The sequence below is a fragment of the Alosa pseudoharengus genome, unplaced genomic scaffold (assembly GCF_046254945.1).
Source record: "Alosa pseudoharengus isolate Yale_2024_CS ecotype anadromous, Long Island Sound unplaced genomic scaffold, YU_APseudo_1.1 YU_APseudo_1.1_scf_23, whole genome shotgun sequence".
In the NCBI taxonomy this organism is placed as follows: domain Eukaryota; kingdom Metazoa; phylum Chordata; class Actinopteri; order Clupeiformes; family Clupeidae; genus Alosa; species Alosa pseudoharengus.
In genome coordinates this window covers 23,399,629-23,423,408 of record NW_027468685.1, presented here as the reverse complement: position 1 = coordinate 23,423,408, position 23,780 = coordinate 23,399,629, and the positions used below count along the sequence as shown (strand labels likewise).

The 23,780-nt window shown below is 41.5% G+C and overlaps 4 protein-coding genes across 4 annotated transcripts; 2 read left to right on the top strand and 2 right to left on the bottom strand.

The window, feature by feature from the left end:
- Positions 1-667: 667 nt before the first annotated feature.
- On the top strand, positions 668-2,304 carry utp23 (UTP23 small subunit processome component). Its single transcript, XM_076302099.1, has 3 exons — positions 668-1,045; positions 1,148-1,322; positions 1,451-2,304. The coding sequence occupies exons 1-3, from the start codon at positions 858-860 to the stop codon at positions 1,850-1,852; spliced, it is 765 nt and encodes a 254-aa protein (XP_076158214.1). The 5' UTR covers positions 668-857; the 3' UTR covers positions 1,853-2,304.
- A 1,108-nt stretch (positions 2,305-3,412) lies between these two features.
- Positions 3,413-9,999, bottom strand: rad21b (RAD21 cohesin complex component b). The gene is made up of 14 exons (XM_076302100.1): positions 9,926-9,999; positions 8,984-9,176; positions 8,574-8,703; positions 8,258-8,354; positions 8,058-8,164; positions 7,699-7,908; positions 7,241-7,369; positions 6,724-6,852; positions 6,140-6,363; positions 5,507-5,660; positions 4,804-4,946; positions 4,401-4,562; positions 3,894-3,974; positions 3,413-3,743 (listed from the first exon to the last, which is right to left on the bottom strand). Exons 2-14 carry the CDS (start codon positions 9,125-9,127, stop codon positions 3,552-3,554), a joined length of 1,902 nt encoding a protein of 633 aa, XP_076158215.1. The 5' UTR covers positions 9,128-9,176; positions 9,926-9,999; the 3' UTR covers positions 3,413-3,551.
- Positions 10,000-13,491: 3,492 nt separating this feature from the next.
- On the top strand, positions 13,492-15,142 carry aard (alanine and arginine rich domain containing protein). Its single transcript, XM_076301011.1, has 2 exons — positions 13,492-14,002; positions 14,862-15,142. The coding sequence occupies exons 1-2, from the start codon at positions 13,700-13,702 to the stop codon at positions 15,000-15,002; spliced, it is 444 nt and encodes a 147-aa protein (XP_076157126.1). The 5' UTR covers positions 13,492-13,699; the 3' UTR covers positions 15,003-15,142.
- A 984-nt stretch (positions 15,143-16,126) lies between these two features.
- Positions 16,127-19,826, bottom strand: LOC143140201 (uncharacterized). The gene is made up of 2 exons (XM_076301010.1): positions 19,408-19,826; positions 16,127-17,268 (listed from the first exon to the last, which is right to left on the bottom strand). Exons 1-2 carry the CDS (start codon positions 19,615-19,617, stop codon positions 16,933-16,935), a joined length of 546 nt encoding a protein of 181 aa, XP_076157125.1. The 5' UTR covers positions 19,618-19,826; the 3' UTR covers positions 16,127-16,932.
- Positions 19,827-23,780: the final 3,954 nt, after the last annotated feature.

Genomic DNA, 23,780 nt, shown 5'->3' with positions numbered 1-23,780 from the left:
ATTAAAACGCCATGATTATTTTGGTATTTGTCTGGATTAATTTCACTCTCTATGAGAAAGAAATACTCCAAATGTAACTTTTCTGCCTGAGCTCTCATTGAATGCTTTGTGAGTGCAGTCACTCCAAAGGGCTATATTGAAAAGCCATTCTAGCTCTATACTACATGTGTGATCCTTCTCTGGAATGATTCCACCACTAGATGGCACCATCCTGCGATAGCCTATTCCCTGCCTTTAGGATACTTTCGGGAAATCTATCACAAAACGTGCATAGCTTTTCAAACGCTTTCTAAGGGATACGTGTGCATGTCATGGCTACATTTAACCTGCAAGGTATACATTTGTTACAGTTACACCGTCCGTAAGCCTGCCCTGCAGTGCTCCCTTTTCTCCTAGAGGGGGTAGTGTGGTGTCACAAAATCAGCGTGCTTTACACTTATTCCGGTAGTGGTACAACAGGCATGATTTTGAGAATAGTTCCGTTTCATTGACCAAAACTTATTTGGAGAAAAATCGCGAAACTAAATGGAAATCCTGGTGAAATACTACACTTGTCTAATAACACCAACACTTACTCTTGAATATTGTTTATAGGCTTTGACCGAAGTTAATGCACACATCATGTTGTATCCCTCCGAGCGCATTTCAAGGTTACTCGGCGGAAACAGCATGGTATGGGGCATGTTGTTTCTAAATTGTGTGTAGACTTGTCAAATTATTTGTACATATTCTAATTTGTTGTTTTATATTGAATGTATTTCATATAGTGCAAACTGATTGGTCATCACACTAATGTCAGTTAGATTATACGTGTAAGTTAACGTCAACGCAGTCAGTAATAACGGTAGAAGACCACCATGAAGATCAAACGGCAAAAACAAGCCAAGAAAACCATAAGTTTCTACAAATATAACTTCAGTTTTCGGGAACCTTTTCAAATATTACTTGACGGGACTTTCTGCCAAGCTGCGCTCATCGGGAAAATACAGATCAAAGAGCAAATGCCAAAGTATCTCATGGGAGAGGTGCAACTCTGTACCACCAGGTAGGCTACGTTCGGCACGTAGGCTAATTGCCTGTTTAATCAGATCATCAGATGCCAACCATTTCTCACCTTCATGTTGTTATCTGTGCACTTCTTTTTCAGTTGCGCTCTGAAAGAAGTAGAATCTCTGGGCAAAGACCTGTACGGCGCCAAACTCATTTTACAGCGATTTCAGGTCAGGAGATGCCCACACTTCGATGAACCAGTTCCAGCATCGGAGTGTCTCTTATCCATGCTGGAAGGCACTAACCCACATCACTATTTCATTGCCACACAGGTACCCATGAAATTAAATGAAAAGCTGCCTTACTTGTGTAGGTGTGGATTTTTCATAGGACCATTTGTGTGTATTTGTTTGTGTCTTTTTGCTTTATTTCTGACTCTGCCCCCCCCTTTCTGATGCAGGATAATGAACTGACAAAAGGCCTCAAGGAAATAGCAGGTGTGCCAATTATGTATGTCATCCAAAACACCATGGTGTTGGACAAGCCCTCCGAATGTTCCCTCAAACGTGTCCAGGCTGTCCTTGCCGGGGAGATGGTGACTCCAACTCAGCAGCAGAGCATCAGCAAGCTGAAGGAAGCACAAGGAGTCAACGCAGAGGAAGGTGTCCGACGCAAGCGTAAGCGAAAGTCTGGTAACCCAAATCCACTGAGCTGCATGAAGAAGAAGAAGAAAGGGCCCACACAATCCAAACAAAGCACAGATGGAGAGAAGAAGAATAAGAAATCTAGAAAACGGAAACGAAAACCTGCTGCTGCCGGAGCAGGAGGACAGACTGTCACAGCCAACCCAAATACGCTCTAGTTTCAGGACCAAATGGATCAAAATGTGCACGTGGACTTTGAATGTGATTTTCAAAATAGCACACAGATGGAAAGGTGTATGTATGTGTGTGTGTGTGTGTGCGTGCAAAAACAAGACTGAAACAGCACATGGTTTGATGTTTTGGTAACCAAACCCAGATATCAAAATGTTGTAGGTTCATGGTTTTCTGCTCACATATAAAATATTTTTTTTTAGTCATGAAGTAAGTGGAAATTGAATCACCATTAAAGCTACTTGCTTAAAGCATTTTATTACAAAAACATATTACACAGTTGCTTGGATTCCAGACTACAGGCATTATAGCAAAACAGTTCCTCAACATGTAACAATTAGCTTATACTGGCAATGGTATCTCCAATGATATATTTTGGTTGTTTTAACAAAATAAAAAATGACAGGCACATCAAATAAATGTAGGTATGAACTATGGAGTCATTGTCACATTGAATGAAACTGTCTAAAGGTTACATCTTTGTTCATGAGAATTCTTTGAAAACCAAATAGCACCAGGAATTAACAATACTAAATAGTGCTGACTATGAGGAGATAACACAAATTATCTCAGGTTAAATGACAGTGGGCGGACAACATAGTCAGTCTAATTTTATAGCCTTTCACGACTAGGGCAGCCGGGGCCTACTGGTTAGGGCCTCGGGCTTGTAACTGAAGGGTTGCTGGTTCGATCCCCGATCAGTAGGACAAATGTGGGCGGGGGAAGTGGTTGAGCACTGTTCTCCCATGCCCACATCCATGGCTGAAGTGCCCTTGAGCAAGGCACCTAACCCCTCACAGCTCCCCGAGCGCCGCTGTAGCAGGCAGCTCACTGCGACATGTTTGTGTGCTTCACCTCACTTATACGACTGCTGTTTTGTAGATCCATAGTTGTGCTTTGCCGGCCACAATAATAACAAAGTAATTAACTTTGTGAATGCTACTAACATTCTGCAAAGTCACATGAAGCACTGAATAAACCTCCAGTGCATTAGGTAGAAGGTGCAATGTGTAGTGTTTTTTTCTGTTGAGAAAGGTTTCGGTAACAATGCAAGGACAATATAAAGGCAACAGATATTAGTCATCCCATGCACTCTATGTACGCTATTGATTTTGCGCTGTATCTGTATATCTGGCTCTACTTGTCAGGCCACAAAAGTTTGAAGTAAATAACTTACAGGTGTAATAAATAACAATAACAAACAAATGCAAAGGGGGATTGATGCACACTGACATTATCATGCCAGTATGACATTATTGTAAGTCTGGAGACAACACAACTAGCTTATACTGTGCATTATTAAATTAAACCAATAGACGTGACAGCCGTCCATGTAATACTACTATGGTGTAGTAGTCATTAAAAAACAATACTTTTTGTCATGTCACATGCAACATGAAGATATAATCTCCAACAATCAGTGGTTTTAAAAGTTTGAAAAGTCCAAGGCTGAGCATAAACACAATCTAAAGCATTTTGCCCATGCTAATTTTACGGTATGCAATTCCTGTGGAATTTAAGCCATAAGTCAGCCTGTAAGACTTTAAAAACAAAGCACATGGACAACGAGCACTTCATAAACCAACAGAAATAAAACATTCTGAACAGTAACAACAGTTCACCATAGAGAGAATCAAACCCCAACAAGCAGGAGTGGACTTAGGAGGACTGGGGTGGACAAGATGGCTAGACGATATGAAATCGCGGACCAGGCGTGGCGATGATGTCGCTGTAGGGCTCGGCCTGCGAAAGCTCCACGGCCTGCTGTTTCTTCAGAACCAGGAAGCTGTAAAACTTGGCGGCAGCCTGCTTCTTGTTGTTGTTCCTGCACAGTTCCAACAGGCTGATGGACTCGGCTCCAGTTTTGGCCAAAACCCTCTACACAGACACCAGATAGGGTAAAGTTCAGTTTCTTTTTCTCTACTGACTTGCCTATAACGGCAAAATGTACTAGGAGATCAATTGCGCTAAATAAAATAATTCTCGATTGGACAATAGTCAAATGAAGCAAAATACTGTGTACGATACCTGAAGGCCATGCAACATCTGCTGGGTTCTCTTGTTCCACCGCCTCTCCTCCTGATCCTGGTCACCACCCTGACCCTCCTCCTAAAGAAAAGAGAAAAAAAGTTCAGAGTCAAGGTATAAAAATAATTTGTGTTTGCCTGTGCACCCCTAAACTAAAAACATTTAGCTGTGTATCACTGTAGTGCAATTTACCTGTGTATCACTGTATCATAGTAACACCATGACAATGGACAATCTACAGTATATGACACAAGCACAGACAAGTACGGTTCTGGTAGTGTAGTGGTTAAGGAGCTGTGCCAGTGTGCAGTAGCCTGAAAGTTGTCGGTTCAATTCCTGGCTTCCACCATTGTGCCCTTGAGCAAGGCACTTAACCGCAAAATTGCTCTGGGGACAACGTAACCCCTTGTAATATAGCTGACATAAGTCACTTTGGACAACAGTGTCGGCAAAATGAACAAATGTGAATGTAAAATGTCCACTGAATCGTGCATGATGACGTCTCACCTCTTCCTCTTCGTCATCATCCTTCTTGTCCTTGCTCTTCTCACCCAGCAGGTCCAGCTCTGGGATGAGCTGACTGAGGTTGGGTGTCTCCTCTGGGGGAAGCTCCACAGGTGGCACAGGCATCTGCGTTGACACTATGGAAGCCCGGTCATCATCAATGATCTACTCACATGAGGAGAGCGGTAGGAAACAACGGTAGTTAGCACTCAACTTTCACATAAATGATTTATCTCAAATACTACAAATATACAAATATAGAATATGATTAACATGAGAACTGTATAAAACTATCCATTAATCTGGAATTGTTCACTTCAGTACAACAAATGGCAAATCCATATGCTCAGAACCCCGTTCACTTACAGCAGTAAATACTGATGTGCATGATCATAGTAGCACTTACGGACATGTTATCCTGGACCTCCTGGGCTTTGCGCTTCTGGCCCCGATGTGAGGAGGGAGGGGGCATCATGGACTCATCCAGGGTCCTGCTGCCCTCCATGGCCGATGTCTGCAGCACGCTAGGCTCTTCCAGGATTGTCTGGTCTGGGTGCGCGAAAAGATTCATTCTTAAAATATGGTTTATTAATACTTAATGTAATTTCCTGGTGAGTAGGCCTACTGGTGAATTAAGGGATAATTTGGATCAATTCATTTATCAGAATGTATACAATATTAATGACAAGCAAGGCAGAGATGTTTAATCTTTCTGGACTCTGAGTGAATCCACATGGAGTAACCCTGTGGCTAATCCTGCCCAAGGAATTATCGACTTTTACAACACCGCTTTGATCTGTCATGCAAAATATTAACATCTCCAAATTATAGATGCACGATTAAACACATGTTAAGCCACTCATCAACTATCAAGTGAAACATTAATATGTAAAGAATATTTTTTAATATTACAGCAATTACAGCAATATAATATACATCACTACCGGTATATATGATTAGCATTTCCAATCAGAAACCGCTAAATAAATAAATGAAACATACGATGCAAACAAATTCAGATTCACCACACAGAAGCAAGCACATGGTCAAGCAGGCTTGGTTATTATTGTTGATGTGAGCACATGAAGACTGATTGGCCACAAACCCACCAATGATGTCCCTCTGCTGGCCCATGGCTTCCTCCCGAGGAACCTCTGGGTTCTCCAGATCCTTAAGGAACTCGTCCAGGCTGTCGGCCTCGCCCCCTTTTCTCCTCTTTCTCAGCTCATCCGGCACCAGAGGGGTGAGGCATCGCGTAAACATCTGTGCAGACACGACACACACACACACATACAGTAAGCACACAGGCTACTCAACTACTGAGCTGAACTACAAAGCAAGACCTGCAGAGTCCTAAAAATGTAAAAGTAGAGTAAAAGTAATAGCACTTCCCAGCAGTAATTCATTATGGATATTAACTGCTGCTAGTGGACATAGGAGTTAAAACACAAACTATGGTATTACAATGTCATGTGCAGACAATTAACAAATTTTCCCTATTGAATCCAACATGGATCTTTCATGGAGTCTGGAGTTATACTTTAGCTCACATAATACATGCTAACTGAGCTTCAAACGCAAACATAGCACTAAACTAACAACACAAGTAAACCAAGTAAAAAACGAGGGGCAATGAGGACAAATGAGTGTCAATATCCTTAAGGCTATGCGATGCATTATGTGTGATTACCCTGCATGACACATGAGTTACGTCGTCACAGCAGAGAGCCGCGTCCCCTGACCTTGAGGAGCCTGCCGTTCCACAGTGGCTGTGCGGGGAGGGAGAAGAGCTTCTCCACGCCGCCCGTCTCCTTCCACATCATCAGCTTCTTGGTAGGGGGCGCCAGGTCCAGTGTGGTGACGATGTCCGAGTAGTCGCTCAGCTGGGCCCGGATGGTCTTGCTGTCCAGCTCCTTCACGCTGTCCACGATCAGCTTCCTCTTCCTCTTGGCCTTGGTCTCCTTCACTGTTGTTGAGCCAGAGATACAGTGTAATGGAATGTCAAAGGAGAAGCATTAGCTTTTTCTCAGGAACATCAAAGTCCTTTCAAGAGCTTTCAAGCATATCTGCACATAAACCGATTGCGGGCCTCCTGGTGCTTGTATGGTATGACATACTGATTAAAGCACGGAACAGTACAGTCATGGGGAAAAGTGCACTATTAGAAAATTTCCCCTTTGTAAAAGCCCTATCCCCTCCTTCAGATGAACTTTACAGACTTTCCAAATTGTTCTTTCATTTATGTTTCAACAGCAAGTGCCTTCCAATGCTCTGAAAAAGGAGTTGGCGATCCAGTTTTGAGAAAGAGGCCGCTCTGCGCTCTGACCTGTGATGTCGATGGGCTCCAGGGCGAAGGCCTCCTCTTCGTTGTGCACCAGTGTGGTCTGCTCCGTCTGGTCAGTCATGACAGGCAGCTGCCCCACTGGTCCAGAGTCGGGACTATCAGGGCCTCCGGCTGCAGGATCACCCATCAGAAAATACACCCATTCATAACCCAAAACATGTCAATCCTAGTCTATGACTGCAATTTGTGAGAGACACCAAATTCAAATCTTTACATTCCTAACTACTAGTCACCTACAATCCCCTTCATACAATCCTAATGATTATACATGATCTCACTCTGATTCTTTTCACCTTTCACTCTTTTACATTTCACCTTTTACCTTACACCTTTTCAACTTTCTAGTTTCAGGTTGGAAACTGGCATAGGAAAAGTTTGTTTATTATTGCGCTTCGCAACCAGATAACTCCAAGGGCCAATCTTTTTAAGGGTTAAGGGTGCCATAAGTATATGGGTAAATCTTAGGATCAGAGAGATACCTCCCAGCTAATCCTCTCACCTGACATGTTGTCATAGTCATCATCATCATCTCCGCCGGGTTCTCCCGCTGGCATCATCACGTTCTCTGTGATAGCTGGAGGGTCATCAAAGATGCCACCACCATCCTCATTGCTCAGGAGCTTGTCAACTGGGAGACGTGTAAATGTTCAGCCTCTTCATCGCATTACTGATTGAGAATCACTCTTCTATTTATTCATTTGGCCTCAGTATATGGGCATTTTTAACTTTCAACAGAGCTCATTAAAGACAAGGTCCTTAAGAAATGTGAGCCTAACACCTAAACTCTTGGATTTAAGTACATGTTAATTAGATATATAAACAAGTTTACACACACACACAAATTAATTTAGTTAGTGCTTAATTGTCTGAGATAGGTCATGTATGCATAATTGTTTTTCTTCCAAACTTATGCACACAAACATCTAAATAAATTGGCCATTGTTTATTTATTTTTACCCAGCATGCCTCCTTCGCTGCTCTCCATGGGATTGTCACCAAAGTCGTCCTTGTACTGGTCAAACTCCAGGTGGTTGGACTTGTCAGTTATCTGCCCACTGCTGGACTCTGGCTCTAGGAGCAGGTTGGAAGCAGACGCTCCATGGATAATGTCATCCTCAAAGGCGCTCGCTTCTCTCATCATCTCACGGTCATCCATCCCAAAATCAGCTGGAGGAGCAAAAGAAAAAGGTTGGTTTAAACATAATTCAACCAGGAAAGCAGGCATCACAAGACAAAGATCTTTCATGCATCTTTAGTTGGTCTAGAAAGAGTTACTAGCAGTAGACGATAAGGAGCACAGATGTAGTGCTACATACCAAAGTCATTCTCCTGAAGCAGGTTGAGGTTACCAACCTCCTCCCTCATGGTGATCTCTTCCACACGACTTTGATTCAGACTGAACTGCTGCGCAACATCTATGTCACTGCAAGACACAGCAAGCCATCATGAGTATTCCATACTACATAATAATGTCCAATACTCTAGCAGTTGAGGAAAATGAAGAAAGCCCACTCACTCCAGGTCTGGCAGCTGGTCAAAGTCATGGAACTCCTCTGGCAAGGTGATGGCGTTGTAGGCAGCTTCACGGTTCTCCTCCGGTAAGTCCACAACACCTTATTTTCCAAACCATCATCAAACACCAGTCAAAGACATGCCTAAAGAAGATGTTACCTTACCTAGCACTGAATAAAAATGCAGTTGTGTGAAGAATTATTGTAAAGAAGTTTCTCAGTTTTCCCATAAATGGCATAATGGCATAACTCAAACTGGGGATTTCCTAGGGCTATGTCAAGCTTTCTAAATCAATATACAATGAATTAATGTGAACATACCTGGTCGAAACGCCATCTTGATCTTGATGAAGGCCTCGTTACAATCTGCCAGCAGATACTTAGCCTTTCTGTGGTAGATTCTCACTACACCAAGGAGTAAGTGACCGGATGTCCGTAAAGCCATCTTCACCTACAAATGAAATACATAACTTGACAACTTGACTAGTCTTAGACTGCATGTATCTAACAGAAAGAAATATGTTTGTTATTTGTATTCGGCAGACATATGTGATGATTGTCAAAATTAATTAAAATTAAAATTTTACAAGAATGCACTTGAGGCATGTCCATTTTAAGCATACTATAATGTCAAAGTACATGTTGCAGGACTTAATAAGTGTTGCATCATACTAATATTTTGGCACAGACTGAAGAGATCCACCTTACATGCAATTTTCTGAGGACCTCACCTTGGGAGAAATGATGCTCTCTACACTGCTCTCAAGGTTGCATTCAAACACATGGGCCTTGGTCAGCTTCTTATCCCAGTGGGCCGCCAGCCAAATTTTGGCCAACGGCCCACGCTTGCTGAGAACGAAGTGGGCGTAGAACATTGTCCTGGCACCTCAGACCACCAGGTGGTAGGGGTGGGGGACACCAAACCTGAGGAGTGGAAATGGCATCTTAACAGTTTGCACGACTGACAGCCTACAGTGAAATGATATGCCTAGTTCCTAGTGTGAACAGACAGTAACAGCTCTGTAACAGTTCCTGCCCATCATTTAAATAGGTTAGCCTACTTAAGGCTGAATTTTCCACGTGACTTTTATCTGTGAAATGTGGTGTTGATCAGTGATCAGACTTTGTTGTGTTGACGAAATCTGGCGTTTGCGTATCGGCACAAATAAGATCACTAATGTTTTGAAGATTAACAAGCGCTATTTGAATGATAGGTTAGACGTATTAGTTGACGTCATACCATCTGAATATCCGTCTAAAATTGTGGATTAGGACATCATACCATAAAAGCGACTGACACTGTAACCGATATGCTGCAGAATTTGACAGCAGGGCCCACAGCTGCATCTGACAGCGGCCAGTAATGTCGCGAGGTTGATCGACTCGCGCACGAATAAAACAATAACCATGCAGTTCCATTTACACAGCCAGCAGTAAGGCTATCCACTCGCCACATATGAAAGATACGGAAAGGCAAAATACCTTGCTTGCTAGATATCTATCGCTAGCTTTAAAATCAGCGTCAGCCTTCAGCCTCAGCTGTCACTAAGTGGATACGTCAGCAAGCCATGCTGGATAACGTAATTGCAAGACAAAATGAAAACATAGCAACCATGCATGCAATAACATTGGCACGTTTTATTGCATCAAATAACTAATTTCGCCGGGTTTACCCTTCCAGGCGGCCGCAGTGTGGCTTTCCACCACCCCTCCTCCTACTGAATCACCAAAATAAGCAAAATGGCGCTGTCCCCCTGCTCTCCATCCGCCCGCCGAAAGGGGGTTTGAATCTACAGGATGTTTATGGTCTAATGTCATGCCAGAGTAGGCGTGGCAGATATAAGCCATGTGCATGAAGAAAATAATAAATGTCTTAGCCTAATGTGTGACTGTCTGTATGTAGGCTATGTATGTATGTATGTATGTATGTGTGTGTGTGTGTGTGTGTGTGAATACACTAGGCTTATTATTATTTGCAAACATGGGTTCCATCTAAGCCTTTCTAATAGTTATGGAATAGCCTACTAACCGCATCAAGCAAGCCCCCCCTGCGTACATCCCAACCACTAAGTGGCAGTGACAACACGCGCATCTGGCAGATTTGCGAGCGGAACGCTGTAGGGAGTAGCCTATAAGGAATTGTTACAAATTGTAACAAAGTTTAGGATACAATCTAGGGTGACGGGTTAGTGTGGGCAAAGAGTATAGAAGTAACAAGAGGCGAAACTCAATAGAACGTTGTCAAAACTGCAACAGAGTTTCGCCTCTTGTTACTTCTATACTCTTGGGTGTGGGTTAGATATGTTTTCAGTTGTTGCAGACAACAGTTGTTTGAGCTCTTTATGAGCTGTGGCCTAATGTATTTATTTAAGATGATCGGCTAGGCTTCTTTATTGGTTGTAGGCTAGGTCTCTTGTGAATGACACACACACCATTTCATCATCCCCCTCCCACACACACACCATACCACCACCACCCCTTACACACACATTTATTAGCTTTAACAAATATCATTTTTATACCATTTATCTTTTACCATTTACCTTTTAAATTTATTTGAAAGGTAAATGGTAAAAATATTAGTTGTAACACTGATATACATTTAAAACAAAAATACATATTTAGTCATCATTTTAAGAGCAAAATCTTAAACAAATAGAGTTGACACTCAAATTAAATTCTATTGAAGACTCTGTTAGTCATTGTCAACTCTGTTCTCCTTAATCTATGCAGAATTAACACATAATTGACGATAACAGAGTTAACATTTCCCATCATTTTGGAGCTTAGTTCCACAACCTCAAATAGTTACCGCACGATAAAACCAGAATGTCATGGATGTTAATCATATTATTGATTTTTTTTTTTCTTCAATTGAACGAGAGTGTCACTCCAATAACGCAATAACAGAGTTGACTGGACTATTGCCCTTCTGCTTTTATTTGCTATTACTTTTTGCTTTTGTTTATGTAAAGCACATTGAATGACCTCTGTGTATGAAATGGGCTATATAAATAAACTTGACTTGACTTGTCTATAGCGTCATGCTTCATATTAAAAGTCTTTGTGGATTTTAAGCAATTTTATAAGAGTTAACATAGTTGGCAAGAACTTAACAGACAAAAATTATATATTTGTTTAGATAGACTTTCTATGTATAACAGTTAGTAAATTAATCTCCAAAAAATACACTGTTAGACTTAATAACATTATTAGCTAGTAATCAAGGATCTTTGGTTCAGCCTTATCAAATGGAACCTTTAATTGGTAATATTCTAATCACATACAACGCCTAACTAATTGTGAATTTACACATTATGCATTTGAATAAATAGTACACACTGAAAAAAATGATATGGTGGCAGTGGGGTGGTCAGAGTTCATGACACAGTGGCCGCTAACACCCCTGGCCACCCTGTGGTGGCGCCCCTGTTCCAGAAATATTTGCCTTTGAGAAAACGAGTCTGTTGTCCTTCCCCTCACATTGTGTTAGTCCAGGGGTTACACATCGTGTGATGCCATCACCCGATCATGTGGAAGATCATAAGATGTAAGTCATCATGACTTGCACCACTCCTTCAGTGCTTTGTTTTCATTGGATTTTTACCTTTATCATTAGAAAGTAATTTGAAAAGGCAAATAAACAATAACATGCTTTTTGTGCAGCAATGCATATGTTGATGCAATAATATATAGGCCTATATTTCAATTACTTTGAGTTATTTAAATATATTCTCATATTCAATTGCCTTTTTTTGCTCACAAATGACAGTCACAGTTTCACAAATTCATCAGCAGCTTTCTATGAAGAACAGATTGTAGATGGTGTATTTGCTCTTGAGAAGACATTGACATGTAACAGGGCGCACAGTTCTGTAACACAATAGACAGCAAATGCAGAACAAAACCGGAACAGTATTTGGCGAGACATAAAGAGCTGACATTGTCCCTGCAGTATAAATTAAGTCTGCATGGGATCTTTGGTCCCTCCGCCCCTTTCCCTGGACATGGGGACATTATCTGCTGATGATGACCAAGCAGATTCCAAGGGACTGCTTGTAGTAGTGCCACCATCACAATAAATGGCAAGGGCTGACTTAAGCAACGGCCAAAGCCAAAAACGCAATGAATCAAACCAAATTCACAATCGTCACCAAGTATATCACCTAATTGAATTGACAGGCTCTGTCTGCCTCGACACAATTAGTCTTGCTTCTCTGACCTTTAAGTTCAATCCCAGAAGTTCGCTTCAGTGGCCACAGTTTAAGTGCAACAATATTTCAGGCATTGGTAGACTACACTTGTCATAAAATGTGAGTACTTTCATTTAGTGTGACCTTTTCATGGTTTGTGTATTGCTGTCGGAGGAAATAAATATTGAGAAAAATTAACCCTGAGGATGGAGTCATGTAGGCCTATAAAATGTAATCTTATACAGATGTGTATGTACCGGTAGTCTTATAATCTTACATACAGTGTTGCAGTTGTGCAGTAGAAATGCATGGAACTGCAAATTTAGAGGGTGGACTGGACATATATGATAAATCATTAGATTCTAAAGTGTGATACCAGAGTTTTCTTGTTGTAAAAGACTTAGGGAACATTCTTTTGATGTACTTCAATTAATTATACAGCTTAAAGTGTCCAAGGCTTACTTTGTGTGTCTATAGGAGACAGCCATGGAATTGCAGGCAACTTGCCAAAAAACAGTGGAATCCCACTTCTACAGAAACTGGGCTGACTTCCACTAACAAAGGCGTGATTTTGATTGCCTTGCACTTTCCAGCCTCAGGAGCCCCAGGGATGTGCTTATTTTCCTCTAGTGTGCCAGTGTAACTGATGGGCAGACACTGTTGAGCCATCCATTACAGTTTTAAAAGTGACCCAATATTCCTCATCCACCCCATGCTAACTGTATGTCAGCAGCATATGTAAAGGAATGCTCAATCCCTGCCCACTTCTCACAGAGGGGGAAATGTATGGGAGCACATTGTATGGGCCGAGGCAGGATGAATGAGAGGTAGACGGAGAGAGTGGGGAGTGAGAGCAACAGAGAAACGGAGGGGGAGAATCTTTTCAGTTCTTTATGAAGCCAACAATGGCCTTTGTCCACAATCTCCCACCATTCTTATTGGGGTTACAAGAAGGAGGGAAAAGGGGTGGGGGGGTGGGGGGGTTGGCTCGCCATAGTAACAGTGACAAAACACGTTGGTCCCAGTGTTGGCAGGGAGGGCGATGAGAGAACAAGCTAAAGAAGTGCTCAGAGACCACGGCAGCAGGAGAGGCTGAAAGAGGGATAGAGACTGCAGGAGAGGGGTGCCACAGTGAGTTGACAGAGGCACGTGATGGGATAAAAGAGAAGGAGAAAGAAGAAACTTGAGAGTTTTTAAGTCCAACGAAGAGCTGGCAGGAACGACTGACCGGAAAGAAGCGAAGATAATACGCACATGCACACAGCTACATGCATATTCATTTACTCTGACCAAGTGACAACAGCAGCTGTCACGGGTGAGAAGAGAGATTCGGCCAGAATGAATCCAGACACACAGTGTGAGGACATGCTGTCCACCATGGTCTTGGAGAACATCAAAAACAAACTCTTGCATGCGTTCAGGGCAACAGGAGAGGCGCGGACTGTCCCGGACTGCTCAGGTGCCTCTTCCACCTGCGTTGGGAGAAGTTTTCAAGCCAATGAAGAGCTGAGAAGAGCAAAAATTGACGGAGCAATTTCTTGGATACGATCTGAGCTGGTAAGATATTTTCACAGTGAGAAAACACTTGAGATTACTTTCCTGTTTCCTGTTTACTTCCCTTTCCTTTATTTTCCTGTGTGCTACAATTGAGAGATGTGAATTAACTCTGCAAACTGAACATTTCACCATGTTGTGATAGTATTAAAAAAATATGGATTGGGATAACCAGAGCCATATAAAGGCCTTTATATGGCTCTGGATATAACTATATAACTATACTAATATGTTGTACATTTTAATTGTGTTTATCTCCTGTTATCATGTTATCATGTTACTATATTATACTTTCTTAATTGAAATGTTCATGTCATGGGTTTGTCTATTGAAAAAGCTGGGACTGGCTGCTTCTTAGGGGGGGGGGGGGGTGGAGGTGGTTGAGCCAGTGTGGGGTTGGTTAGGCGTGAAGTCCTGATTTGTGCTCCTGTCACTGGTGTTTAGCTGGAGATGCGCTCCTGTTTCCTGTTTACTTCCCTTTCCTTTATTTTCCTGTGTGCTACAATTGAGAGATGTGAATTAACTCTGCAAACTGAACATTTCACCATGTTGTGATAGTATTAAAAAAATATGGATTGGGATAACCAGAGCCATATAAAGGCCTTTATATGGCTCTGGATATAACTATATAACTATACTAATATGTTGTACATTTTAATTGTGTTTATCTCCTGTTATCATGTTATCATGTTACTATATTATACTTTCTTAATTGAAATGTTCATGTCATGGGTTTGTCTATTGAAAAAGCTGGGACTGGCTGCTTCTTAGGCGGGGGGGGGGCGGGGGTGGAGGTGGTTGAGCCAGTGTGGGGTTGGTTAGGCGTGAAGTCCTGATTTGTGCTCCTGTCACTGGTGTTTAGCTGGAGATGCGCTCGCAGGACCGGCAGCTGGCCCAGACGCTGCTGGGGCTCAACAGCGAGATCCAGAGGCTGAGGAGGGAGAGCAGCGCCGCCGCCGCCACGGCACCTGACCCAGAGGGCAGCCAGAACCAGAGCCACTGACCCACTCACCCGCGCAGGGCTTTCCCCTACTCAGAAAACAGAGAGGACGATTGGGAATAGCAGACTTAGGATTTGGTGAAGGCGTTGGATACAGAGAGGGTATGTGTGTGTGTGTGTGTGTGTGTGTGTGTGTGTGTGTGTGTGTGTGTGTGTGTGTGTGTGTGTGTGTGTGTGTGTGCGTGTGTGTGTGTGTGTGTTTGTGGTGTGTGTGTGTGTGTGTGTGTGTGTGTGTGTGTGTGATTATAGAGAGAAAGAGAGAAAAAGATGGTGCGTTGGCAGCACTGACCGCAGAGTGCCCTTTTGGCAGTGCCCAAATGAACTGGAAGAATGCTTGCGTTAAAATGCCAGCATGCTTCAAAGGGCACGCGGTTATGGAACCTTATTGTTAACCTGCCCGTTATGCTTTTATTGGACAATATGTTTTTCCCCCTAATGGATTAATTGGTGGACAGTGGACAGTTATGCGAAAACCATTGAGTCTGGACACGTTGCTACTGTACCTGTTGTATGATCCTCATAAAGACAAGAATTTTGAAGTGAATAATCAAGACAACATTTTTGCTAATTGTATTTCTAGCACCCAAAATAAGCATGCAATTCCAAATAAGCATGTGTATTGTATTAGAAATGTAAATAGATTAAGACCAAAAATGGACAAGTTAATTTATTTTATAATACACAGAAATGTTTAATTTGTGCAACAGAGCATCAGTCAAACAAGTGGCAGTGAACACTCTGTCCACCTGTCCTGAACATTTCCCACCATAGCTGAAAGCAGGTTGTCATCCGACATAATGGATTAACTCTTTTGCAGACACCACACAATGTCCATGTCCCAGGGGAGGGCAGCCTTTCAGTGAAAACAGATCTGACATGGTTTTATTGTCACTGCCATGGCTGTGTAATCGCTCTTTCTGCATGTTCCCTCTTTGCATTGCAGGGAAACATGATACTGGCCCAACAAGGTCGTCAGTATGATCCACACAATTACTGTCAATTTAACATCCAGAGGCTTTTTCACTGTAAGGCTGTTGGGATTCCTTCTTGGGCTAGTCAAACAATGCACCGTTTTGTCACTGAACACACAGCATGGTACAATTAAAATGTCACCCCCCCCCCCTCCCTCCACTCCCACCTCATTGTGTGTATAATGCAGTGGTCTTTGGGTGGAATGTAACTTTACAATGTATGTATTTGTCATGTTGGTTACGCAAGACAGCACTGAAACATGAAAGAATTTGTTATTGTCACAGTATGACTGAGTTATGTAATCATTACAAAAGTTACATACAGTGAATGTATAATTTCTCTTGCCTGCTACATGTACTGTATTTGAATTTATGCTACTTACACACATCCAAAAATGAAACACATTAAAGTGTGTGAGATTACAGAATGCAAGCTCTCTCCTAATTACAATACTTACAAACTGTACACGTTCACATTCACACAAAAGCATCAGGCATAATTTTGCTGCCTTTTGTCACCAGGAAAAAGAAGCATTCCATCATATCACAGATTACACATGAGCTGCCTCTCCAGAGTGGCATTGTTATAGCTACTGAGAAATGAGGAAGATAAAAATGTGTGGATATTCTATTCACTGGGATGTGACTTCGATTAGATCACCATGGTCAAACTGTACATACTGTTTCAAACCCCAATTATTATATTTAAAACTGTCCAAATATGTTATCTGTGAACCAATACATAATCTTGATGGGTAGCTATTTTAGATGCTATCCGATTAATGCAAGCAAGGCACAGGTCAGAAAAAAGGATTGTTAAGGCCGTAACAAGCTATCCAATGAACATGTACCTCTATCTATCCAGCTAATATGGACTTGTCATGTAGGAAAATATAACTTATGGGACTTCCATCATGATTGGAGTGACTGTAAAGATGAACACATCTGGGCTAGCAAAATGCTTAGGGCAGAGAGCTGCGCCTGCTGAGATGACGTTTGGGTGGCGAGCCCCACAGCGAACACGGCGAGCAGGGGCTGTGGTGAGGATACAGGCAGGGGGCAGAGGGGAGGTAGCAGTCCATCTCTCCAGAGCTGGACAGTGTGCTGCCACTGTCCCCAGCATCGCTGCCCGAATCCCAGCTCGCCTCCTCATCCTCCTTGCTCTCCTCCTCCTCCTCCTCCTCCTCCTCCTCCAGCTCCAACTCAGCCTCAGCACACTCCAGCTTCAGCTCCTGGATGCCCGCATGGAGGTCCATCAGCTGGCGGATGAGCACCTGATCCTGTGACCGCATCTCAATCTGCGGGGGATGGACACAACCAGCATGGGGAAGAAAAGAAAGGGGAAAAACATGGTCACAGCCATGGATATAATGAATGAGTAAACACAAGACAAAGACGCGACTCTAAATCAAGCCGGCAATGAGACAGACAGGGCCTGTTAAGCAAAAAAAAAAAAACGAAAGAGAAACTAAATGTATTAGACAGTTTACAAAGTTCATGTCCTTTTACTGGGGCGAGAAAAGTGTTAAGACCATTTTCAGGCTGACAATACCTCTTTCAGATGCAAATCTTTTTTCCCCCTGGCATTCTTCATTTTTTATGGTGGCTGAGGCAGTCTAATTGCCTCTATTGTGAGAATATAGTATCCTGAATAAGAGTGAGTTCGGTAAACTGAGTTTGTCTCAGCCCGAGGAATGTCAGAGCAAAAAGCGCCAGAGAGTATGGAGAACAGCCCCAAAAAAAAAGAACAAGCTCTCTTTCACGGTTACAGAGATCAAAATAACAGTGTGCTTATATGTGTTTTTTGTGCAGTGTTTATGTGTGTGACAAAGAGAGAGAGAGAGATTGAGAAAAACAAAATGGGAAAGAGTGAAAAACAGTGTTTGTGTTTTTGTATCTTTTTGAAACAAATTCAAACTCACACAAAACCTGTTTAAAGACATGCCAAAACAAGTGCTTGTTCACTCTGGAGTTGTGCTGTCTCTTTCTCCTTTTCTGAGAAATCTCTTGAAGCCAAGGCTTTAAACTTGATCAGATGCCATAAGGCTGTAATTAGTAGCACTTCTACTTGGACTGAGTCATAAAGGATCGTCGGAGCACGTACAGTACATCATAGAAAGGAAAGAAAAAACTCGGCAACTAAGAGAGAGTAGTTCTGAGAGGGAGGGAAACCTGTTGGTTGAGATGCTGAAATTCTGTATATTTTGGGTGACTTCTGCTGTTAAGAGAAGTGTTATTTGAAACATGTTTTGAAGAACAGAAACGTAATAATCAAATAACTATTACATATATGAATATGAATGGGTGCACTGAGACACAATTTCATTAGATCCTGGAAGGATTTGAAAAAAGACAAACAACCAAGATGACGGTTCCAAAGACCAGACAAGACAAATAAAAACAAATCTAGATTAATGGGATTTTAACATGTCTGTAAACACATGGTTTTAGAAATCCAAATGTGTTGTTTCAAAGTGAATAGGAAATTAAATTATTTTAATTTCTCAAGCATGCAAATCATGTCTGCATACTACCCATGGCATTAGAAATCCAAACATATTTTGTTATTTGTTGCTGTACAGTAAAATAAAAAGTTTCAATAATAAAGCACACGGTAGGCTACTATGTCAGAAACAAAAAAAAATAATATTGGCCAGCAGTTCTGAACATTCAGTGAGTCATTGCCATGAATGGCCACAACTTGGAAAGCTTTCAGACAGACAGCAGTCACAGACTAAAACTTTATTAGTCTGACAATAACTCTTATTTATTGTCTCTGTCTGACACCCCCAACACAAACACACACTCATTTTACTTGGCCTCTGTCTTCTGGTCTTTTCAGAGAAGGGAACAAATCTTGTTGATTATGACAACTTATTTTCAAAACAGGAAGAGAGGAAGAGAGAGATCATTTATTGTTAACAGACATATTAATAACAGACAAGGGGCCCTCTGTATGTTTAACCCTGTCATTGCATCCTCCCAATCTTCAATTTATCTCCCTGTGACCTAGCTAGATAAGAGGTGAGTAGTAACACACCTGTTGTGAGTGTGCCTGACCTTTGTCTCACTGGCTAACACAAAGGCTACCACCTCCTCAGGGTGGAAAGCAATAGAGGAAATTCCCCGGTGGGATTCACAGGAAAATGTAAAATGTATTTGCTGCCCACTACCATCAATATTACATATATGTGTACATTGGATGTTTTCCAAACACTTATCGGTCAATAACCTGACTGTGAACTAATACTTTCCAAACACTGTTATCAGTCAATAGCCATAATCACAACATTAAGGGAAAGCCTTAAACTTCGAGCAAAAAAATAAATAAAATGTTAGTATTGTATGAACACTACTTCGTCGATTTTCCTCTCATCATGTGGCCACAGCCATTGTAAAATATTAGGTATCAGCAGTTAGCTTCTGGGTGGTCTTACCAGCTCCTTCCTCAACCAGGCAAGGGCAGTCTCGATGTCCAGCTGATGGGTGCCTGTCTCTCGGGGTGGGCTACCACCTCTGGGCTCCTCTTCGGCCAGACATCCACTGTTCTCCATGTCCCGGTGAGGCAGGGCTGCTACAGACTTGCAGGTATCAAAGGTGGTTTCTCTGCATGAGAAATCTCTCAGCCTTGTCAGGACCACTTCCATTATAGCGCTTTTTTTTGTTTGTTTGGGTTAGATTAATTCCTAGTAGTCGGCAGAAGAGTTTGGTCTTATATAATCCAGCTGTGTGTTTAATTGGGTCTAAGTTCACCTGTGTGTCAGCTGTAGCGAGATACAGCGTTGTCTGAGACTCCTATCTCTCTGACTCCTGATCTGCCTGAGAGCTCCGTACTCACTGAGATCTGGACAGCGCTAGGGTTTAAACTTAAAGAGCGACCCCTCATCTCCTCCCAGTGTGTGTGTGTGTGTGTGTGTACGTTTGTGTGTGTGTGTGTTACGTCAGTGTGACGTAAGCCCTACCTATTGTTTGCCTAAGTGACCTATGCTTGTTTACCCCTTTGGGGCCTTTCTTGTCTTTAAACAAACAGATGTCCCTTCGAGGGGGGAAAAAGGGAAGAAACTGGACATGCAGTTGTCACGGTTACTTCCGTTGTGTCCAAAAAGGATTAAATTGTATGTCCTTGGCTTGCTCTTATGACAGGCAGAACAATTAACAAGAGGCAATAGATGAGAAAGATAGATTGTTCCTCATCTACTTAAGTGCCTATAGGAATCGTGTCTGTGCATTCCTCTTCATCACACCAATCTACACACACACACTCATGCACACACACACACACACACACACACACACACACACACACACACACACACACACACACACACACACACATACTCTAAATACAGAACTGTGACTTCACCCATCTACAGGTCTTTCATGAGGTGCCCACTTAGCCACCTCCAGAACTAAAGAGCCGTGGGAGCTGGGTGTTTGTCTTGGTCGTTAAAATGGCGGCATTGCTTTTGGCCCTCAGTTCTGAGCACATCTCTCTCCTTCTCACTCTCTCCCTCGGCTCCTGCTGTACAGCGACAGCCATGTGTGGCTAACCGTCTGCGAGGCGGCACATCTCGGCCCGCTGCCCCTGGCAACCAAACTCAAACGGACAATAAATCTCTGCACAGGATCAGAATGGCTTGACGGCACAACTGAGGCTATATTTAAACTTGAATTCATTTGCTGTTTTTGGGCCCAAATGGCAACAATAGAGGGCTGACTGGATGTGAAGTCACCAACTGGATGAGTTTGTATTACAAAAGTGGGCCTCATCGAGACCATCATGATATGGGCTGACAGTAGTGATGTTACTGTAACTCAATTAAGTGTTATACATTTTGTGATTTTCTCAATTCATACTAATGGAATATACTAAAGTTGGTGTAAACATACCAACTCTAAACTGTGTTTGTGAGGTTTAAAAACAAAAAAATATTAAGTTAGCTGAAAAAAAGCCTTTTTAAAATTCAGATGCATTGGACACTCAGATAATGACTGCTATTCTGAGTGTATTCTGGGTGTATTCTGGGTGTATTCTGTGTATATTCTGTGTTGTGTGCCCTATAGCTCCTGATACAAAATTCAAGGAGGTGAGGGGGAATGTTCACTTCACACATCATTCATGCAACAGGCCAGGCCTGCCCAAATGTCTTGTCAGGTCTTGTCGCCCCCTTGTGGTGATGCATAGTTTTAACGCTCACACACTGCTGTTGGTGCTTTATGTATTTCTGTTTCCTGTTGAAATGCTTGGAACAGTTTGAAAATACATGTGAGTGTTAATTAAAAATAAAAAATATCTGAGCTTATATATATATTATTTTAAGAAAAAGGGTAGGCCTATAGATCTGTTATAACATTTAGTTATAATTATATATGTTATATATGTTAAGTATAATATAATTTATATATTATATATTATATATATATATATATATATATATATATATATATATATATATATATAATTATATATATATATATATGTTAAGTGCCAGGCAGACTTGCTTGAAGAGATGGATAGTCTCCTTCCTGATGGCCTGCTGACCATCAAAGCAACAATGCAGATACATCAGGTATCACATGTCACCTTTGTAATGAGAGTTTAACATTTTTCAATTGATATCTCCACAGCGTTTAAATGTATTTTGTTCTTTTAGATTGTCTCTACAAAACTGGGGGAAATTTCTTGGCGAGTTCTCATCTGCTTTTGTGCAGATCCCCATACTTGTTTTGGTCTCAAAAATGTTGACATACTGGGAGCACAGAACATGGAGACTGCATTGGGATCACCAAGTTCAAGCACACTAACCAGCACATCTCAACCCATCCACCTGCATGAGGGACTGATTGGAAGTTCGTGTGTGGTACAGTATGACGGGGATCCTTACCCCCAGGCATTATACAATATGTGGACCCTGAGGGTTGTGCTGTGGTGAGAACCATGAGTGTTATTTGCAAAAACAAGTTCTTCTGGCCAATGAGAGATGACGTTATTTGGTACCAGCCAGAAGATTTGATGGTTACACTCCACTTTTTGTCATAACAAGTTAGGTTTAGGATTAGGGTTAGGGTTAGGTTAGGGGAAAATAAAGTTTGATCCCCCAAGAGGGGATCAAAATGCACGGGCACACAATACCTAGTTCCCCATTTGGTTAACTGTATTTCTTCCAGGTTAGTAAGGTAAGTAGTACTATGTATATTATTGGTTTTTCTTGTTTTTCTCTTTTTCTCTCTTTTTCTTTTCTCTTTTTTCAGGTTCCCCAAAACCCAAGATTGCGAAGGCCAGAATATCCAACGACCCCCCCAGGGAAGGAGGACACCCCCTTTCTCTGCGGTAAGTATTTCTACTTTAAGTTCTCTTTCTTTTTAATGTTTTTCATTTTTACAGGTATCTAATCTTCAAGGTCTAGCCTACAAGTCTCCCACACAAAACAGAAAAATGATCTCAATCAAAGGTCAATCCAGTCCTCAAGACATGATGCTCAAAATGGGAAAAAAAAGGTTGGATGCAGAGGAATAGTGCCAACTCTCCCGTATGGGAATTTAAAATTCTAAAAACGTATAAATATTCCCTAAAGGGATTTCAAGTCCTGTATCCCTCCCCCTTGGGATAAAATCCATTAAAATATATAAATATATAATGGTCAATCCCTCCACATCTCACCCCTCCCACCCATAACATCAATAAAGGTTGTAAATATCAATACATTTGATTAAGACCATTTGGATTGACGGTGTTCAATTTTTTAATCCAATCCATTTCTTTTTTAAGTCTTTGTTTGTCCATGATCCTGACTCCAAAACCATGATGGCCAAACTCTTTCTCCCGTGTTGTCTAAAATGTTGGTACAGGTAAATATCTTTAACTGTTTTATCAATATGATACAAATGTTGCTTCAATCTCTATTAAACAGTTTTTTGTTTGTCTGAAAGTCTTCCACAGATCTTGCACTTAATACAGTAGGCCTATACCAGATTCTTGGAGTTCGGACTCGTCACCGCCCAACATTTAGCCTATAAAATAAATGGTAACACCTCTAACAAAACAAATAACTAAAACAGTGTGCTGGGTGAATTATTTTAACACTTAAAAGGCCATGACATAAAAACAATGTGATTCAGTAGGGTAAATGCTAAAAATGTGCATCTGATCCAAATACTAGATCTGTAATTAAAAATACTCATATCAATGCTTATAGATTGTGTTCTTCTCCTTATCATGATCAAAGGAAACAAACACTGCTGCTTCCACATCATCTGAATTTATGTACTGTAATTCATAAATTCATGTACTGCATTTCCTTGTGGCCATGTTGAGTATGATGGGCAAACTTTGTTCAGCATCCACAAGGTGAGGACAAAGAGCAGGGGCATTCCTTGCCAAACCACCAACACAGGTGGGTGGCTCATACCTCACCTAAGAAATACATAGGCAATATTTGCATGTTAACAAAATGATGGCAATTTTAAGTGGAATAAGAAAACCAACACTCAACATTTTGTGTGAGGATAATTAAATATGTGAGGATATATAATTAAATATTTGTAAATATGTAAATAGGCACAATTCTATCAAATCATTCAATATTCTTTTTCAACATTTGATGAGTATACCAGATTCTTGGAGTTCAGACTCGTCACCGCCCAAACCGGAGCACCCAAAGAAGAAAATCGATTCTCGATAAATTTAATCATTCAAACTTTCTTTTTTATTATTATTAGAACCCCTACTCAAAGAAGCATGTACAAAAATATCCCTCAAATTTTTATTTCTACGAAATGCTGCAAGATTTTTAAATTGAGAAAGAGATTC

Excerpts from the sequence above, each read along its gene's own strand:
- utp23 (XM_076302099.1), top strand. The coding sequence starts at position 858 with ATGAAGATCAAACGGCAAAAACAAGCCAAGAAAACCATAAGTTTCTAC. Across the intron at positions 1,046-1,147 it reads GTGCAACTCTGTACCACCAG|TTGCGCTCTGAAAGAAGTAG; the intron begins GTAGGCTACGTT and ends CTTCTTTTTCAG. Across the intron at positions 1,323-1,450 it reads ACTATTTCATTGCCACACAG|GATAATGAACTGACAAAAGG; the intron begins GTACCCATGAAA and ends TTTCTGATGCAG.
- rad21b (XM_076302100.1), bottom strand. The coding sequence starts at position 9,127 with ATGTTCTACGCCCACTTCGTTCTCAGCAAGCGTGGGCCGTTGGCCAAA. Across the intron at positions 8,355-8,573 it reads CAAGATGGCGTTTCGACCAG|GTGTTGTGGACTTACCGGAG; the intron begins GTATGTTCACAT and ends TTGGAAAATAAG. Across the intron at positions 6,364-6,723 it reads GGAGCCCATCGACATCACAG|TGAAGGAGACCAAGGCCAAG; the intron begins GTCAGAGCGCAG and ends GCTCAACAACAG.
- aard (XM_076301011.1), top strand. The coding sequence starts at position 13,700 with ATGCACACAGCTACATGCATATTCATTTACTCTGACCAAGTGACAACA. Across the intron at positions 14,003-14,861 it reads CTTGGATACGATCTGAGCTG|CTGGAGATGCGCTCGCAGGA; the intron begins GTAAGATATTTT and ends ACTGGTGTTTAG.
- LOC143140201 (XM_076301010.1), bottom strand. The coding sequence starts at position 19,617 with ATGGAAGTGGTCCTGACAAGGCTGAGAGATTTCTCATGCAGAGAAACC. Across the intron at positions 17,269-19,407 it reads CCTGGTTGAGGAAGGAGCTG|ATTGAGATGCGGTCACAGGA; the intron begins GTAAGACCACCC and ends CATCCCCCGCAG.